This window comes from Pongo abelii, chromosome 12 (genome assembly GCF_028885655.2).
Source record: "Pongo abelii isolate AG06213 chromosome 12, NHGRI_mPonAbe1-v2.0_pri, whole genome shotgun sequence".
Classification (NCBI taxonomy): domain Eukaryota; kingdom Metazoa; phylum Chordata; class Mammalia; order Primates; family Hominidae; genus Pongo; species Pongo abelii.
The window spans coordinates 23,128,662-23,148,031 of NC_071997.2; the positions used below are offsets into that span (position 1 = coordinate 23,128,662).

The 19,370-nt window shown below is 40.9% G+C and overlaps 2 protein-coding genes across 7 annotated transcripts in view; one reads left to right on the plus strand and one right to left on the minus strand.

The window, feature by feature from the left end:
• Window positions 1–2,448: 2,448 nt before the first annotated feature.
• On the minus strand, window positions 2,449–17,453 carry LOC100451960 (tripartite motif-containing protein 43). Of its 4 annotated transcripts, none has more exons than XM_054547034.2 (8): window positions 17,319–17,453; window positions 10,237–10,495; window positions 7,930–8,344; window positions 7,217–7,312; window positions 5,915–6,145; window positions 4,879–4,901; window positions 4,256–4,353; window positions 2,449–3,154 (listed from the first exon to the last, which is right to left on the minus strand). In XM_054547034.2, exons 2-8 carry the CDS (start codon window positions 10,428–10,430, stop codon window positions 2,673–2,675), a joined length of 1,539 nt encoding a protein of 512 aa, XP_054403009.1. In that variant the 5' UTR covers window positions 10,431–10,495; window positions 17,319–17,453; the 3' UTR covers window positions 2,449–2,672. The 4 variants fall into 4 exon arrangements, with proteins under 4 accessions (XP_054403009.1, XP_054403030.1, XP_054403034.1 ...); XM_054547055.2 differs by having other exon boundaries at window positions 10,237–10,439; window positions 17,319–17,436; XM_054547059.2 differs by having other exon boundaries at window positions 10,237–10,415; window positions 17,319–17,422.
• LOC129056890 (E3 SUMO-protein ligase RanBP2-like) overlaps window positions 17,452–19,370 on the plus strand; it is a 39,074-nt gene continuing 37,155 nt past the window's right edge. For all 3 annotated transcript variants that reach the window (XM_054546991.2, XM_063713298.1, XM_054546998.2), the window contains exon 1: window positions 17,452–17,667. In XM_054546991.2, coding sequence (XP_054402966.1) covers window positions 17,596–17,667 — 72 coding nt within the window. In that variant the 5' untranslated portion in view covers window positions 17,452–17,595. The remainder of the gene's footprint in view (window positions 17,668–19,370) is intronic.

The window sequence follows — 19,370 nt, forward strand, 5'->3', positions numbered from 1 at the left end:
CTACAACTTTGCTTTTCCTCACCAAGGGTTATTTTTCTGACACATTTATGGGTGCATTCCATTAAAGAAAGAGTTTTACTTGGTGTCAGGCTCTGATAGAAGCTCTCTTTCTCCGTATATGCCTGAACTTGACTGTCCTCTTTCTGTTCCAATTATTTAACCCTGAATACCTTTTACCCTTTTAGATGTCACAAGGATGTGACTGAGCAGTTTCAAGGGCATCAACTTTGGCTTTCTCCTCCTCCCCTAGAATCCTGCATCTGCATTGCTGGTCTCAGACAAAACAGGGAACCCATATTTCCCATTCTGGGATATTTTCATGATCAACTTTTCTTATGTTGCGTATTTGAAGGGCATGGACAGATCATTGGAAAGCGGATAGACAGGGACCTGTGTTCCGAGAACTGGGCCAGAAGACTGACAGGGGCAGAAGAATTTCAGAGTGATTCTGGCAGTCATCATGGTTCAGTAAGGGCCAGAGGAGTGGAACATATGGGCACAGTTTGAGAGGACTGTGACAAGACAAGGCCTATCTCTTTTGCAGGAGAATGTTAATAGATGTTAGATTTTAGTAAGCAGAGGACATTTCTCTGAGTCAGCATCAAAAGCTTTCACAGTCTGGAAGAATGAATAGTCAGGACCTAGCCTCACCTTCCTTTCTGAGTATGAGAGGCTACAAGGCAGTGAGAATGGAATATCTTTTATCTGAGGTTAAAGCCAGTGTCTCTCTCTTCAGCCCACACTTACTGGTAAGGTCCCGTGGATGACTCGGTTACAGGTTTCTGAACTTCTGGCTTTTGAGGGAAAGACTTTGTCACCCTCTATGCTGAAGGTATTCTATGTACTATGAAGCCCAGTCAGTGGCTCTTAACATCAAGAAATCTTGGGAAGTACAAGGCATTCAGAAGGCCTACATGAATAGTTTGCAGCCGCATATAGATATCAGAAGGCGGTTCCTGACAAGGATGCCCTGACCTTTTTTATCTCACTGACCTAGAATTACTGTGTCTGTCCCTGGTCATCTTGAAGGAGATGGACCACCCCTTCCCCCCCTCTCCTCCAGTGTCGTGTGCATTTTCGTCAGTGATTTTGCTGTGTTGTGCTCTTAATGATTGTCCAGTTGATACCAAATCTTGAAGAAAATTTCCAAAAAATATTTACCTGGTCAATTATCAATTGCCGTTTTACAGGAATCTGGAACTTGAATGATGTTTCTATAAGGGGCTCGTTGGATCTCATGTTTTACAGGACCCCCAGTCTCTGGATACAGATCCTCAATGTCCACTTCTTAGGAAGAGTAGGTGTAGTAGGTTATATTCCTCCCCCACTCTCTCTAAAAGAGTGCTAAATTATATATTCCATCCCACATTGTTTTTCTATGATGTAACTTCAAGACTGCTACTGCTGTGTGCGTGTTCTAGTCCCTTTACTTTGTGTAGGGTTGTGACTACAGCTGATGTTTTACTCTGTAGAATAATGGTAGTATACAATTCTCCTGACTCTATGGGAATCTTCAGTGTGGAAAATTATCTACCATGCTGTGAGCAAGCCCAAGCGGCTACCTAGAGAGGCCATTTGAATATATTCTAGGTAACAGCCCCAAGCAAGGAACCTCAGACATCAGCCAGGATCATCTGCTGGACTGGAAGTAGAATGTTTCCATTATTTAATCAGTGATCATGAAAATGACCATTTGGTGGGTAGACAGACTCAATGGACTCACTATAAACTGGGTTTTCATCAGAACTGGGTTTTGTTTGTTTTGTTTTTGGTTTTGGTTTAATTTAGTTAATTTGTTTATTTTTTATTTATTTATTTTTACCTGATACTAATATGTTTCCAATGTAACATGAGGTGATGGTTATGTCTGGTCTCTAGGTTATCAGTGAGAATTCACAGTCTGTGTGACCTGGAAATACAAACACATTTTAAAGCAGACAGTCTGCACATCTGTCTATTATTCCATGGGTGACGCTGTTTGCTTTATCAAACAGCTACAGAATTCAATGTGGGTTCAACCCTTTTGGTTCTTGCTCAGACATTGCTGGCAAATTCTCAGAAAAGCAATAGGCTGTACCATTAGCCTATGTCTGTAGATCGATACACTATCTAGGTTTTTGTAGTGTGTTCTGATGTTCACACAATGATAAAAGTGCCTAAAAATGCATTTCTCAGAATGTATTTTGTTGCCATAGGATGCATGACTATTAAATTCCTGTTCTAGCCCAAAGATTCAGTGAAAACTTCTGTGTAAAATAAATGTTCCCCCCCAAAGTGATGAGGTGTAGAATTTACTGTATTAATAGGAGGGAACTCTCACACTTACAAGTTCATTGTACAAAACACCGTCTGTCCATGATGTGCAAAATTTGTTCCTGAATGAGATCATTAAGTTGGAATCACACACCCACATATTTCCAGAATTCCATCCAATAAATTCACAAACACTTGAAAATCACAATACGTATTTTAGGTAATGGGCCATAAGAGATTATTTTAATTGTAAGAAAATGTACAAAAAGTCTTGCCTTTTACAAATTTTATATTTAATAGCAATAAAATGAAGTGACACCGAAGTAGAAAAAAGCCTGAACAGTATGATTTCTTTATATCAACAGTGAAGGGCTCCCTTGTATATGGAGTTCCCAAACAGTAAGTTTTCTTAATCCTGATCATCTGTGGCCAGTGTAAAAGAAAGGCCTGACAGGAAACTTTAAGGAGCCAGCCGGGTAACTCCATATGAGGGAACTCTTGGTGACATTCAAAAAACTCACATTTCCACTTTCAAAATCAAGAAACACACCAACCCGGCCCTGAGGTTTCTCTATATAGTGAGGAAACACTGGGGAGGTGGTCAAGAGACTGAAATGATTATTCACCTTCACACACAAAAGAAGAAATATGTCCTCAGATTTAACCATTGTGCTATTCTTCCTTATCCAGGTGTCCTTACAGACTCCCAGAGCCCAGTCCCAAGAGTTGTCCACATCCAGCTCCCAGTAGTGTTTCCCAAAGGAGAAGACCCTGGATCCCCATGCAGCAAAATAGTCAGATCTGTCAGAATTCAAAGATCCACGTCTAAGCATCCAACTTCTCACATCTTCAAAGAGCCTGATGTTGTGATTGCTTACTTCATAATGGAAGGAAATTTCCACTGTAGAAAAAAGAGAATGTTCCAGTGAAAAGCAGTTTATAAATCCTTATGTTCAGATAAGAAAGAGATTCTCACTAGAAAACACAGGTCAAGATTAGAAAGAAAATTCTGTCCGGAAAAATGTTGGAATCAAAGGGTGTTAGGTGATCTGCACAAATAAACGGCTAAACTATGATGATCACAATTTCTATAAACTCAAAAAGTATAAAGGGGAGGAAGGTCATGTCTATGTCTTGTTAGTGACCTTTCATAACAACTGAAAACTGGAAGCTCTTGCGCTGTAGCCAAGTCCATAGCAATAAAATTAACCTTCATTGTCTCTTCTCCGTCAGGGCAGAGCAGGAGGCTTTGGACAGGAGATGAGGTGGGCAGACATTCTTAGTCCCAAATAAAAAAGTTATCACTTTCCAGAAATATTATGATCTGCGACTTAAGCTAGCAAATTCATACTTAAAGACAAAATCTGAATCTGCCTTCTGAAAAGTGAAGATTCCTTGCAAGAATTATCTGACTTTCATGCCAGATTCAGGCACAGACTTCTTTTATTCTGCTGGATTTGTCATGATCTATCCTGGAGTTCTAAGACCTCATCAACCACCAAATCATGTTCCTATTGTTCACAGATTCTCAGTTTTTGCATTGTTATATAAGTTACTCATGTGTGCTTTAGTTGATTAAAAACATGATTAAAATTATAAATGCTATGAAACTTCACCTGAAATGTATTAAAAAAAACTGTCACTCAAATCAGTCATTAACTGCACTGAATTTGAAATTGAAATGTCCTGAATTCAGTTCTGTATGCTTCATGTCATAATTGTATACATGAAATTGTATCAGAGAATGGTTCCTAAAGTCCTAAAGAGCCCTTCTGCATGTTTTATTTTTCTAAGAAATTTGTTATATGGCTGATTCCTATTACATTTCACCAGCTTTTATTTAGTTTTGTCTGTTTGATGATAGTGAAACTATAAATATAAATACCTATTCACAGACTATTCTCTTCTTCTAGATGAAAGATCATTACACTGGGAAAGCTGCCCATAGAAAACCATAATTGAAGGCATTGCACGTTGATCCCACCAAGAGGGCGACACTCACCTCGGAAGCGGTTGAGCCTGTACACCAGTCCAGTGATGGGCCCTGCAGTGAGCTCTGGATTCACAGGTTGGGGCATGTGCAGCAGCACAGACTCACTCCTGCAAGGAAGTAGGTTGAGTTGGTTAAGTTTCTGATGTCTGTGTTTAAGAAACAGATTCCAACAGAAAATGCTTCATTCAAACCCACTTCTGATACTGTAATGTACCTCCACAACGCTAGGATGGGTTTGTGGTTCTCAGGGAATCTTTCTAACTATTCACTCCATTTCTAACCTACTGCCACTGAAAGATAAATGCCTCTCTCCCTATCTGCCACCAAATAGTTGATCTCTAATTATGATTCTGAATCATAAAAAGAGGCAACTGCATTCTAGCAATCTCTGCATTGCACTCTTCAAAACATAACCCCTTGAGTCACTTGGGAAAGTAAGAAAAGATTAACGTCTGATAAAAGGCATAGGTAACATTTATCATACCACACAAGCACGTGACTACACACACATACACACACAATCACACTGACACATTATGGTGTCAGTAAATTATGTTTTCACTTTGTTGGAAACAGCCTGTTTTTCATAGCATGCCTTGTGCTCCAGTTTGCACTGATGGCCGAAAACATACCTTGCCACGATGTCTCCCAAATCCTGTAGAGAGAGAGAGAGAGAAAAAAAAAATTACTTATTTAGAAAGTTGTTATTCTTGTTGGGTGAGGTGGTTCACACCTGTAATCCCAGCACTTTGGGAGGCCAAGGTGGGTGGATCACCTGAGGTCAGGACTTCCAGACTAGCCTGGACAACATGGCAAATCCCCGTCTCTACTAAAAATCCAAAAAAAAAAAAAAAAAAACCAACAATAGTGGGGTGTGGTGGTGCATGCCTTTAGTCCCAGCTACTAGGGAGGCTGAGGCAGGAGAATTGCTTGAACCAAAGAGGCAGAAGTTGCAGTGAGCTGAGATTGGGCCACTGGACTTCAGTCTGGGTGACAGAAGAAGACTCTGTCTCAAAATAAACACACAAAAACAGTTGTTATTCTGCCTATCTGGTCTTCAGGTTTTGAAAACTTTAGAATTACCACATAGTATCACTGCAACTCTTTTAAAATGTATTGTCATCTCTAACAATTATACCAGTAAGACCTATTGACAGTATGAATTTCTGATAAATTCAGGACCCTAAATTTGAGTGAGAGAGAAAGGTGTGAGTAGTGACTGCGCATTGCTGCAGCTGTCTACAGTGTGGTCTCTTTCAGGGCTAGTCCCCAAAGTGTAATGTGGCTCAAATCAAGAGCATTTCAAACCTAGGACTTCCCAAAAGGAGGAAGAAGGAAATGTCAGTTTTTCCATAATTTCTATGTATTATCCATTGGAGTTAAACATGGAATTTTCACATGAAATTTTTTCTTCCAGAGTTTTAATGAAATGTGCTGGAGGAGGAAGCTTGTGGTAGAAAATGTTGTATGGAAATCTAGTTGCACAATTCCATAAAGCTTTATTTCCATGATTAGGGTAGGAGTTACAGTTTATCTCTATAACTGGTGGGAATGACTCTCACCATCAATGCAGGAGATGAAGAAATAATGTCTTTGGTACCCAATGGAAGGCAAAGATGTAAAGGTCAGCTAACACAAAGTGTCTCAAGGGGCATCCTCCGTTCTTACCTGGAGCAGCTCCACATCTGGTTTATGACACATTTCCATTAGCTCCTGATACATTTCTTTCAAGTGTTTACTCTTTTGATCCATTTTGACCCAACTTCTCTGGAGTTGCTGAAAAATCTCTCGATATTCCTTGTTCAATCTCTCTAAATGTTGTTTTTCTTCCTTATGGAGAACCGGGTGCAGCTTCCTATACTCATTCCTGATCATCTGTGCCCGTAAAACCACATCGCCCTGTAGGGATATGAATTTTGTAGGTTATATACCCAGGCCTACTTCCACCTTGCAGAACCCACAAATTCATCCTCCTCATTCCTTCTTTTATTTTCCATCCTTTACAAACAGGATGATGAGTTAAGCAAGACCTTCCTTCAAAGTTTATGTAATTCATCAATTCCCAAACACCTGCAAAAAAGCCCTTTAAATTTAAATGTCTAAATCTATGTGCTCTCAAATCGGAAATACAATTAGAAAACAACTAAAATTTATGATTGGTTGTTACATTGTCATGAATAATACACATAATTTTTGTTACTCAATTAGGTTGTTGTTTCAAATCTCTGTACTTCACAGCCTGAACAATCACTCTTAGTAGAAATGTTTTTAGTATATTATAATCGGGATCAGAAGCCATCACACAAAAAGGATCTTGTAAAAAATTTAACCCCCATCTGTCAAACCGACTACCTCTTTTCTGTCTCCTATCTTTCTTCTGTCAAATCCATAGACTCTGTATTGCACTGCCATTCTAAGAACATGAATCCCCATTCCATTGTGTTTCTCCTCTCAATAATGACATATTTATCCTCTCACTCCCCCAGTCATTTTTTATCCCTTCTCCTCAGCTTTTCATCATGTTGCATTTTCTCCTACTTGGACTGGCATCATGTGGGTCCTTCGCTATCAGATTTCACCAGCACAGGCACATTTCTTAAATTACTGTTCCCACCCGTTTCTTCCCCCTGGACAATATCATATTCACCAATCAATGCCTTGATTTCTCAATTATATACTATTTAATCAATATTTCATAATTCATATTATACAGAAAACTCTGTCTGAAATACTTATTAATTTTCAGCACATGCTTGCCCTTCAGAATTTATATTTATTTTTTACTTATCTGAAAAGCATTTACAGAAAACCTGAACAATCGTTATATTGAACAGTCTGGTTGTTTTCCAGCCTATGAATAAACACATGACAAAATCTGGCATACGAGAATTTCAACTCAAGTTGCTAATATAAATGTTGTCAGCGTGCTTGTCTCAAGCTGGTCAAGAGGACTCACGGTCTCATACTTACCCTCCAGACGAAGGCTGTTCTTCTCTCCTCATATAGATTTCTCTGATTTTCTTGAATCTTTTCCCATAAAATCCTCATTTGCTTTAAGAGTTTCTCCTGCAAAAGAATTACAAGGTTGAACAACAGAAAGTCAAATACCAAAGATTCCACAATCTGAGTGGTATATGCAGGCAATGGATATAATAGATAAATACATTAGTGGGAGGAGAAAAAAACAAAATTTTTCATTGCTCATCCTTAATTGATATTTTTCAGTTTGAGGTTTCAGAATGTAGAACAGTTTAGGGAACTGAAGAGTGAAGATTTCCTGTAACCCAGCTAAATTAGTTCAGGGAAACATCCTGCTTCAGAACCCACTATGCTAGCCCCTGATTTTGTAGTGTGCTATTCCCATACTCATTTGTCCAGTAATATTAAATATATTTCCAAAGTACCTTTCTTTGCACTGGTAGTTTTGGTAGCTTTTCAATGTCATTAGCATTGAACTGTAGAGTCAATAAGAATGACATGCACTTAATCAGTCTCTTTTTGGGTGCAAGCTCCATGAAGGAAGGTAGAGTTGCACATTTTATTCAAAATGTCATCATTGGTACCTAGAACAGCACCTGGCACTCAGTAAAGAATGGAGTAACCACCGTGATTCTCATCGTCCTTCTAATCTCTTTCACTCTGCCATCCTCCAGCTTTCAGGTGATCACAGAGCTATCTCTTACCCGGTGTTCCTCAGCTGCCTCTTCGATGGGATAATGTTTGTGAGCCCCGTGCTCCTGAGAGTTGGAGCACAGCAAGCAGAGGAGACTCTTGTCCATGTCACAGAACATCTTCTTTGTTTGCCTATGGGTCCCACATATTTGTTTCTCAGAGCTCAGGAATTGCCAGAGACTGGTTTTTCTGGCAATGGTCACTAAATTCTTCAGAAGAATATTGGTTTTGAAGTCCTTTTTCTGTGATGGTTCCCTGCATGCAGGGCAGTTGGCAGGACTTTGGGCTTCCTCCCAGGAAAGGCAGAGACAGGGCCTGCAGAAGCTGTGCCCACAGCAGATGGTGACAGGGTCTACCAGGTAGTTCAAACAGATGACACAGGCGAGTTCCTTCTGGAAGGCATGTGAGAAGTCTGAGTCCATTTTCCTAAGGAAAGAAAACCACAAGAATTTAAGCTTCTACCCTGGAGAGACAAAGATCTGAGCAAAGTTTGAATCAGTTCGTGATCAAATAATATCCTTTCTTTCTAGAGAACTATAGGCTTTAATTTGCAACGACAGAAATAGGAAAAATAGAAAACTAAGGCACAAAGAGACATCAACCTCTAGAAAAAGTGACTGTTCTCCAATCAACACATGACCTAGATTTGCAAACTCTACTTTCTTGCATGGAAGAATGTTGGATTTTTTTGAGGTGTTAGTGTCCACCAAATTGCTTAGGCTTCAAGGGTTTCATCAACCTGTAAACTCAAGGTTTGAGTCTTGAATGGTCTGAAAATCAGTAACACTCTTAATTGCCGGTGATTGGTTTAGAGAAGGAAAGCTAACTAAGCTCTTCTACTCTCATTATTTTATTTAACTATAACAACCATCCATAATGACTTTTCCAGAAGGACTTTGCTTGAAAATGTTAGAGCAGAACTCATACTTTGACCCAAATCAGAAAAAGCTAGCCTTTACTCTCCAAGGAAAAACAGTCAAATCAAGGTAAGGTACCTCTCCAAGGTAAAGCTAAGAATCATTGTTTTTCTAGGCTGCTATGTTAATTTAATCAACAAAAACTTTCTGGCATGTTTACTGTTCCTGGACAGTCTGTTAATTTGGGGATGTACTGGTTAATATTACAACATCCTTAAAAGACAATTAATTAAATTTACAAAAAGATAATGATAATTGAAGCATTATCATGACTCTTTCACACAGTCAGGAAAAGAGTAAGTATCATGCAATAATAGGCACTAGAGGCCGGGCACGGTGGCTCACGCCAGTAATCAGAGCACTTTGGGAGGCCAAGGTGGCTGAGGCGGGCAGATCACGATGTCACGAGATCAAGACCATCCTGGCTAACATAGTGAATCCGAGATAGGGATTCACTAAATTACTAAAAATTATGAAAAATTAGCTGGGAGTGGTGTGGACGCCTGTAGTCCCAGCTACTCTGGAGGCTGAGGCTGGAGAATGGCGTGAACCTGGGAGGCGGAGCTTGCAGTGAGCCGAGATTGTGCCACTGCACTCCAGCCTGGCTAACAGAGCAAGATTCTGTCTCCCCCCCAAGAAAAAACAAAAACAAAAAACTAGGCACTAGACAGTAAGTCAGCATTTTAAATGTATGTTTTGCTAAAATACAAATAAAAATAAAAACCAAGCCAGGGAAGGTGACTCAAGCCTGTAATCCCAGCATTTTGGGAGGCCAAGTCAGGCAGGTTTTTTGAGCTCAGGAGCACTAGACTGGTGACACGGCAAAATGTCTAGATCATCTTGTCTCTAAAAATACTTATATAAATTAAAAAAAAAAAAAAAAAGGCCGGACGCAGTGGCTCAGGCCTGTAATCCCAACACTTTCAGAGGCCGAGGTGAACGGATCACAAAATCAAGAGATGGAGACCATCCTGGCCAACATAATGAAACCCCGTCTCTACTAAAAAAAATACAAAAATTAGCTGGGCGTGGTGGCAGTCACCTATATTTCCAGCTACTCTGGAGGCTGAGGCTGAAGAATCGTTTGAACCTGGAAGGCGGAGGTTGCAGGGAGCCAAGAGCGCCACTACACTCCAGCCTGGCGATAGAGAGTGATTCCAACTCAAAATAAACAAACAAACAAACAAACAAACAGCTGAACATGGTGGCCCATGTTTAATCCATAAACCTATGGATTATGTTTAAAATAATTTTATAAAGAAATGGAGCCGTTTCTAAAACTCAGAAAATGAGATCATTTCATCTAAAAATAATCTAAGTTTGCAGATAAATTAAAGTCCCCAAATTTTGTTTTGGTTTGTAACCTAATAGTAGCTCCTACTCTGGAAACTGTGTACTTACCTCAGAAATATATCTGTGTTCTCACCAAAGCTTGCTGTCGAATCAGATGAATTGAGCTCAGGGATGAGAGTCTCACTGCAGTGCTGGTAGATTTCGGAAGTCCCCAAAGCCAGTTGCAAAGCTACTCTGTGGGCTCTGGAGAAGAATGAGCTTGGCTCCTGAAGTGTCCGTTTATAAATCTGTGAAGACCACATCCGTTTCCTCTAATTGATTGCATTTCACAGGGCGTAGGTGGGTGTTAACATAGATGATTAGGTTTCTTCAAAACAGAAGTTTTATGTTTGTTTATTTTTTTTTGAAAGGAGTCTGGCTCTGTCTCTGGCTAGTTTTTTTTTTGCATTGTTAGTAGAGAGGGGGTTTGATATAATTGATATAATAGGAATTGCACATAGAGAAGCCCACAGGAATTGCAAATAGAGAAGCCCACAAAAGCTAACCAAATTAATTCTAGTTTATTGGATAAATGGCATGATATGTATTCTAGTTCAAATTTGAAGGTTGGTATAAACCTTTTCAGACACTGGACATGAGACATTTCACCAAGATTGGGTGTGAGGAAGAGGAAAGAAATAGAATAGTATATAAAATAGTATATAGAGTAAAAATATAGTAAAAGGAAAAATCAATCTGCATAATATGGCGTATGGCTAAATGTTTTTTAACATTTAGGCGAATCAGACATGGAAAAATCCTAAAAGGGAGATTAATAGAAGAAATAATGGACTCAGTAAGAACTGTGAAGAAGCATCTCAGGAAGAGAAACTGGAAGTCTTTATACAGGTTTTGATTTAAAGAGGGAAAGAGAACAGGAACATTGAAAAAGACGGACAGAAAGAAATAACAAATATTCAAGACTCCTTGCAAGAGTGAGGCAGAAAGTTTATAGATTGCTTGATTACACCCAGCATATAATTATTTGAAGTTTTCTGTTGAGAGTGAGAGTATGTAATCCTTTTAACCAAATGTCTCCGCAGAACTATGTGTCATTAAGTAAGGTGATAATCAATATTCAATATCAAAAGATGCCTCTATTTCTCGATGAGGAGAAGCAACTGCATCTGCAGGCACTGGACAGAGAAGCAAAAGAGCTTTTCCAACAACTACAAGACAGTCAAGTGAGAATGACCCAACATTTAGAAAGGATGAAAGACATGTACAGAGAGCTGTGGGAGACGTGCCACATGCCTGACGTGGAGCTGCTCCAGGTAAGGAGGGAGGGTCCATCCCCAAAGAAAGGAAGCCTTTGCTGGACAATGCTGCCAGGACATGCAAATGTCACCTTCATATGTCACTGCTCTCAGCTTAGTGACACATGCTGTCTGACTCCCACATTACATTTGTCCAGTTTTTCAGAAAAAAGCTACAAAAGAAGCTTATTAGAGGGGAATATTCCCTGTGGTCAGTGTTTGATAAAGGGGAATATAAAATTACATCCGCTCAAAAATTCCAAAAAAGCTTGCTTGTTCATGGTTAGGATAAGAATTACATTTCATCTATGTTGTTTCTATTTGGAAAAGTTCCTCCCTCTTAGAAGCAGGAGATACACATATGATATATATATTTTATATATATATGGTACATATGGATATGCATACACACATATACATATATATACACCCCCACACACACATACATATCTATGGTGTTGAATAAATAATATCATCTAAGCCAGGGGTGTGCAATCTTTTGGCTTCCCTGGGCCTCATTAGAAAAAGAATTGTCTTGGGCCACACATGAAATACACTAAGATTAACTATAGCTGTATTGTAAAATGACAAAAATCTCACCATGTTTCAAGAAAGGTTAGGAATTTGTGTTGGGCCACATTCAAAGCTGTCCTTGGCTGTATGTGGCCCACGGACCATGGGTTGGGCAAGCTTGTTCTAAGGTATGAACTTCAAATACTATAAACATTTTTTAGGTATATTATTGGTTCTTTCCTGGAGCAGCTCCACATCTAGTTTATGGCACATTTTTATCAGCTCCTTATAGATTTTTCTTTGGTTTTTTTTTTTTTTTTCTGAACCATTTTGTCGTTTTGCTTTTCTTAAGTTGCTGTAAAATCTTTCTGTCATCCTCTGTAATTTTCTCTAAATGTTGTTTTACTTCTCATGGGGAACTGAATGCAGCTTCCTCTACTCAGCTCTGGTCATCTCTGCCCATAGCTACACATAGCACTGCGGGGACCTGGATTTCCTAGATGACATATTTACTCTGAATTCATCCTCCTCCACTTATACCTCTTCTATTCACTTTGACTCGTTTTCTTTTCTTTATCTCTTTCATCTTTTCTTTATAATAAAGATCAGGGTCTCACTATGTTGATGGCCAGGCTGGTTTGAAACTCCTGGTCTCAAGTGGTCCTCCCAAATTATTGGGATTACAGACATGAACCACCAAGCCTAGCCTGACTCATGTATTCTACCAATAAGCTAAATACATAAACTCATGTCTTCCCACTTGACAGAACCATGAAATAAATCATTCCTGTCTTCCTTTCATTTATTTGTATTGTTTCTTAATAATACTGTATTGTTCCTTAATAACAGAGAATTTTCTTTTTCTTTTTCTTTTTTTTTTTTTGAGATGGAGTTTCACTCTTGTTGCCTAGGCTGGAGTGCAATAGCACAGTCTCTGCTCACCGCAACCTCTGCCCCCTGGGTTCAAGCGATTCTCCTGCCTCAGCCTCCCAAGTAGCTGGGATTACAGGCATGCACCACCATGCCGGGCTAATTTTGTATTTTTAGTAGAGATGGGGTTTCTCCATGTTGGTCAGGCTGGTCTCAAACTCTCGACCTCAGGTGATCCACCTGCCTCAGCCTCCTAAAGTGCTGGGATTACAGGTGTGAGCCACCACACCCAGCCAATAACAGAGAACTTTCTTAACCTAGAGAAATATATCAATATTTAAGTACAAGAAGGTTATAGAACACCAAGTAGATTTAACCCAAATAAGACTGCCTCAAGACATTTAATAATTAAACTCCTAAAGGTCAAGGATAAAGAAGAAATACTAAAAGTGGCAAGAAAAAAGAAACAAATAACATACAAAGGAGCTCCAATGTATCTGGCAGCAGACTTCTCAGTGGAAACCTTGCAGGCCAGGAGAGAGTGACATGACATATTTAAAGAGCTGAAAAGCAACAACAGCAACAACTACCACAACAAACCCGCTTTTATCCTAGAATAGTATATCCAGTGAAAAAATCCTTCAAACATGAAGGAGAAAGACTTTCTCAAACAAACAAAAGCTGAGGAACTTCATCAACAATAGACCTGTCCTACAAGAAATGCTAAAGGGAGTTCTTCAATCTGAAAGAAAAGGACATTAATGAGCAATAAGAAATCATCTGAAGGTTAAAAAAAACACCTCATTGGTAATAGTAACTGCACACATAAACATAGAATATGGTAACACTGTAATTGTTGTGTGTAAACTACTCATACCTTGAGTAGAAAGACTAAAAGATGAGGGCAGGGTACAGTGGCTCACGCCTGTAATCCCAGCACTTTGGGAGGCCAAGGCAGGTGGATCACGAGGTCAGGAGTTCGAGACCAGCCTGGCCAACATGGTGAAACCCTGTCTCTACTAAAAATACAAAAATTAGCTGGGCGTGGAGGCACACGCCTGTAATCCCAGTTACTCAGGAGGCTGAGGTAGGAGAATCGCTTGAACCCAGGAGGCGGAGGTTGCAGTGAGCCAAGATCACGCCATTGCACTCCAGCCTGGGCGATAGGGCAAGACTCCATCTCAAAAAAAAAAAAAAAGACTAAAAGATGAACCTATCAAAAAATAACAGTTTTTCAAGACATAGACAATATAATAAGATATAAACAGAAAAAACAAAATGTTAAAAAGTGGGGAGATGAAGCTAAAGTGTAGACTTTTTATTAGTTTTCTCTTTGCTTATTTGTTTTTACAGTGTTATGTTTTCATCAGTTTAAAATAGTAAATTATAAGATGATATTTGCAAGCCTTGTGGTAACTTCAAATAAAAAAACCTAAAACAGATACAGAAAAAATAAATAGCAAGAAATTAAAACATACCACCAGAGAAAATCACCTTCACAAGAAGGAAGGAAGGAAGGAGGGAAGGAGGCAGGGAGGGAGGGGAGGGGAGGGGAGGAAGGAAGGAAGGTAGGTAGGTAGGAACGACTACAAAACCACCAGGAAACAAGTATCAAAATTGAAGTAGTTAAGTGCTTACTTTTCAGTAATGATATTGAATATAAATGGACTAAACTCTCCAATCAAAAGACACAGTGGCAGAATAGATAAAAAAATAAAAAAAAAAAAGACCCAACAACCTGTTGCCTACAAGAAACAGACTTCACCTATAAAGACACACATAGATTGAAAATAAAGGGATTGGGAAAGGATATTTTATGCAAATGGAAGGCAAAAAAGAGCCAAAGTAACTATACTACATCATACCAAATAGATTTCAAGACAAAAACTATAAAAAATACAAAGAAGATCATTATATAATGAAAAAGGGTCCATTCATCAAGAGACTATAACAATTACAAATATATATGCATCCAATACTAGAGCACCCAGATATATAAAGCAAGGAGGGAGGGGAGGAGAGGAGAGAGGGGGGGAGGGGAGGGGAGGGGAGGGGAGGGAAGGGAAGGGAAGGGAAGCTACAGGTCAATATTCTTGATAAACGTTGATGCAAAAATCCTCAACATACTAGCAAGCAAATTCACCAATACATTAAAAAAGATCATTTATCATGACCAAGTGGGATTTATCCCAGGATGGCTCAGTGTATGCAAAGCAATCAATGTAATACATCATATCAACAAAATAAAGGACAGAAATGATATGACTACTTCACTAGATGCTGGAAAAACATTTGATAATATTCAACATCTTGGCCAGGCACAGTGAGTGTCTTATGCCTGTAATCCCAGCACGTTGGGGGGCCAAGGTGAGAGAATCAGTTGAGGCCAACAGTTTGAAACCAGTCTGGTCAATATAGCAAGACTCCACCTCCACTAAAAATAAAAAATTAATCAAGTGTGGTGGCATGCCCCTGTAGTCCCAGCTACTCAGGAGGCTGAGATGGGAAAATCAATGTATTTTGTGATGAAAAGAAACTCTCAAAAAACTGCATATAGACAGAACATACTTCAACATAATAAAAACCATATAACAGACCCACAGCTAATATCATACTCAATGGAGAAAAACTGAAAGCCTTTCCTCTAAGACCTGGAACAAGAGAAGGATACCCACTTTCACTGCTGTTATTCAACAAGTACTGGGGAAGACCTAGCTAGAGAAATTAGAGAAGAGAAAGAAATCAGAGAAGAGAAAGAAACAAAGGGCATTCAAATTGGAAAGAAAGAAGTCAAATTATTCTTGTCTGCAGATGATATGATCTTACATTTCAAAAATCTAATGACCTGCTCCCCCCAAAAAATATTAGAACTGAAAAACAAATTCAGTAAAATTGGAGGATACAAAATAAACATATAAAAATCAGTAGCATTTCTATATGCCAACAGCAAAAAATCTGAAAAATCAAGAAAGTAATCCTATTTACAGTAGCTGCAAATAAAATAAAATACCTAGGAATTAACCAAAAAGGTGAAAGACCTCTATAATGAAAACAATAAAATACTGATGAAAGAAATTGAAGAGGACACCAATAAATAGAAGAATATTCCATGTTTATGGATTGGAAAAATCAATATTTTTTAAATGTCCATACTACCCAAAGCAATCTACAGATTCAACACAATCCCTATTAAATACCAATGACATTCTTCACAGAAATAGAAAAAATAATCCTAAAATTTATATGAAGCCACAAAAGACCCAGAATAGCCAAAGCTATCATGAGCAAAAACAACACAACTGGAGGAATCACATTACCTGACTTCAAATTATACTACAGAGCTATAGCAATCGAACAGCATGGTACTGGCATAAAAACAGATGCATAGACCACTAGAACAGAATAGAGAACCCAGAAACAAATCCACACAGTACAGTGGACTTGTTACAACAATGGTGTCAAGAACATACATTGGGGAAAGGATGGTCTCTTCAATAAATAGTGCTAGGAAAACTGGATATCCATATGCAAAAGAATGAAACTAGACTTCTCTCTAACCATATACAAAAATCAAATCAAAATGGATTAAACACTTAAAATTAAGACCTCAAACTATGAAATTACTACAAGAAAATATTGGGAGAACTCTTCAGGACATTGGTCTGGGCAAAGATTTCCTGAGTAATACCTCAAAAGCACAGGCAAGCAAAGCAAAAATGGACAAATGGGATCACATTAAATTAAAAAGCTCCTGCACCCCAAAGGAAAAAAATCAACAAAGTGAAAGGACAGCCCACAGAAGGGGAGAAATTATCTGCAAACTATCTATCTGACAAGGGATTAATAAGCAAAACATAGGGCAGGCGAAGTAGCTCATGCCTGTAATCCCAGCACTTTGGGAGGCTGAGGTGGGTGGATCACCTGAGGTCAGGAGTTTGAGACCAGCCTGGCCACCATGGTGAAACTCCGTCTGTACTAAAAATACAAAAATTAGCTGGGCATGGTGGTGCGTGCCTGCTGTCACCCAAGCTGCAGTGCAGTGGCATGATCTAAGCTCACTGCAACCTCTGCCTCCCGGGTTCACGCGATTTTCCTGCCTCACCCTCCTGAGTAGCTGAGATTACAGGTGAACGCCACCATGCCCGACTAATTTTTGTATTTTCAGTAGAGACAAGGTTTCACCATGTTGGTCAGGCTGGTCTTGAACTCCTGACCTCAGGTGATCCGCCTGCCTCAGCCTCCCAAAGTGCTGGGATTACAGGCGTGAGCCACCATCCTCGACCCTCATTTCTTTTAATAGATATGAATTTAAAAATGTATGCTTTAGTATTCACACATGTCCGATGCAACGTATTTAACCAGTCATCTCCAGAAACGTTGTTCCAATTTAGACATTCACCAAATTGGCCTGAGTGCTTTTTTCTTCCAATGCATTGCGCACTTATAATTTAGAACAAGTGACCAAAACGCTTAAGAGCCCATCACGCAAATTGTTATCTGCTGGAAATCCACCTTAGGCTGTGGAGGCTGGCGGCCGAAATCTGATCCGGGGTTGCCAAGACAACCTCAGAGCCCAGGGCGCTGCCAAGAGCCCTGCCGAGTGCAGCTCGAGCGCCGACGTCGCCAATGTGACGCACAGTGATGACGCAGCACGCAAGTTCGTCAGAATGGTCCTCCGCGGGCTACCTCGCTGCGTCCCTGACTTTCAGGCGCTTTCCTCTTGGAAGTGGCGACTGCTGCGGGGCTGAGCGCTGGTCTCACGCGGCTCGGCAGTCAGGTTGGCGGCGCGATGAGGCGCAGCAAGGCCGACGTGGAGCGGTACATCGCCTGGGTGCAGGGCTCCGCCCCGTCGCCTAGAAAGGTGAGTGGGTCTCGAAGAGACCGACGGCCTCGACCTGGCCGGGCGGCGGCCTGGCGCGGCTCAGGCGTCATGGCTCCCGACGGGCGCTGCTCCCTGGCGCGCTCTGTTGAGGCGCCGGCCGGCTAGCGCAGTCCTGTGGGCGGCGTGGCGCTTGCAATCTCAGGGAGAGTCCTTGGGGGACCGCGGTGGACGGGAGACCGTTGGCGCCGGCGCTTCCTCTTTCTCCCGGCTTGTTCCCGACGGTGCTGGCTCCCGACGGTGCTGGCTCCCGACGGTGCTGGCTCCCGACGGTGCTGGCTCCCGACGGTGCTGGCTCCCGACGGTGCTGGCTCCCGACGGTGCTGGCTCCCGACGGTGCTCGCTCCCGACGGTGCTCGCTCCCGACGGTGCTCGCTCCCGACGGTGCTCGCTCCCGACGGTGCTCGCTCCCGACGGTGCTCGCTCCCGACGGTGCTGGCTCGTGGGCCCGCCCTGGCCCAGGCTTTCTGGCCGATGGCGCGCCGCGTAGTACCGGCGCCGTCTAGTTCTGGGGGGCTTGGGCACCCGGGTGCTATATCGGCGGGTTTCTTCCCATGTCCTGGACATTTACTCTATATGCTGCGGCGGAGGTCGTACCTCTTTGGCCTGGAGGAACCCAGTGGGGACTGACGCAGCTCCGGGGTGAGCTTTGGTGGCTGTGCTTTTTTGCCTTTCTTAAAAATATTCTTCGTCTGTAATCCCGGCACTTTGGGAGGCCGAGAGACCAGCCTGACCAATATGGTGAAAATCCGTCTGTATTAAAAATACAAAAATGAGCCGGGCGTGGTGGCAGGCACCTGTAGTCCCACCTACTAGGTAGGCTGAGGCAGGAGAATTGCTTGAACCATGGAGGCAGAGGTTGTGGTGAGCAGAGATTGCGCCACTGCACTCCAGCCTGTGTGACAGAGCGAGACTACGTCTCCAAAAAAAAAAAGGAAAAAAAATAATTCTTTCTCTAGTTTTTCTTTTTCCAGATGGCTTCTGTTTAGTTTTTCTATGTTCTGTCAAGTTGGTTTCTTATTCTGCGGCTGATTCCTACTTCTCAAAGGCTACTTGACAGCTCTTATTTTTATTTTTATTTTTTTAGAATAGGGTCTTGCTGTGTTGCCCAGGCTGGCATCAAATTTTTGGGCATAAATGATCCTCCTACCTCTGTTTCCTGAGTACTTAGGACTACAGGCAGGCACCTTTGACAGCTGTTAGTTGTTTTTTCTGCCCTTTACATCTATATACTTCTGAGTAACACACATATATACTTTTGTTATTTTTAATTCCCTTTCTCCCATTTTAGACATTTTCTTTTCTTTTTTTTTTTTTTTTTGAGACGGAGTCTCGCTTTATCCCGCAGGCTGGAGTGCAGTGGCGCGATCTCGGCTCACTGCAAACTCTCCCTCCCGGGTTCACGCCATTCTCCTGCCCCAGCCTGTAGCTGGGATTACAGGCACCCACCATTATGCCTGGCTAATTTTTGTATTTTTGTGGAGACGGGGTTTCACCATGTTAGCCAGGCTGGTCTCAAATTCCTGACCTCAGGTGATCCGCCCACTTTAGCCTCCCAAAGTGCTGGGATTACAGGCATGAACCACTGCACCCAGCTCTATTTTTTGTTTTGTGATAGGAAATTATAAAACATGGAATTATGCATTTGTCAGGCTTTAAAAAAAACTTTTAAGTGAATGAAAATG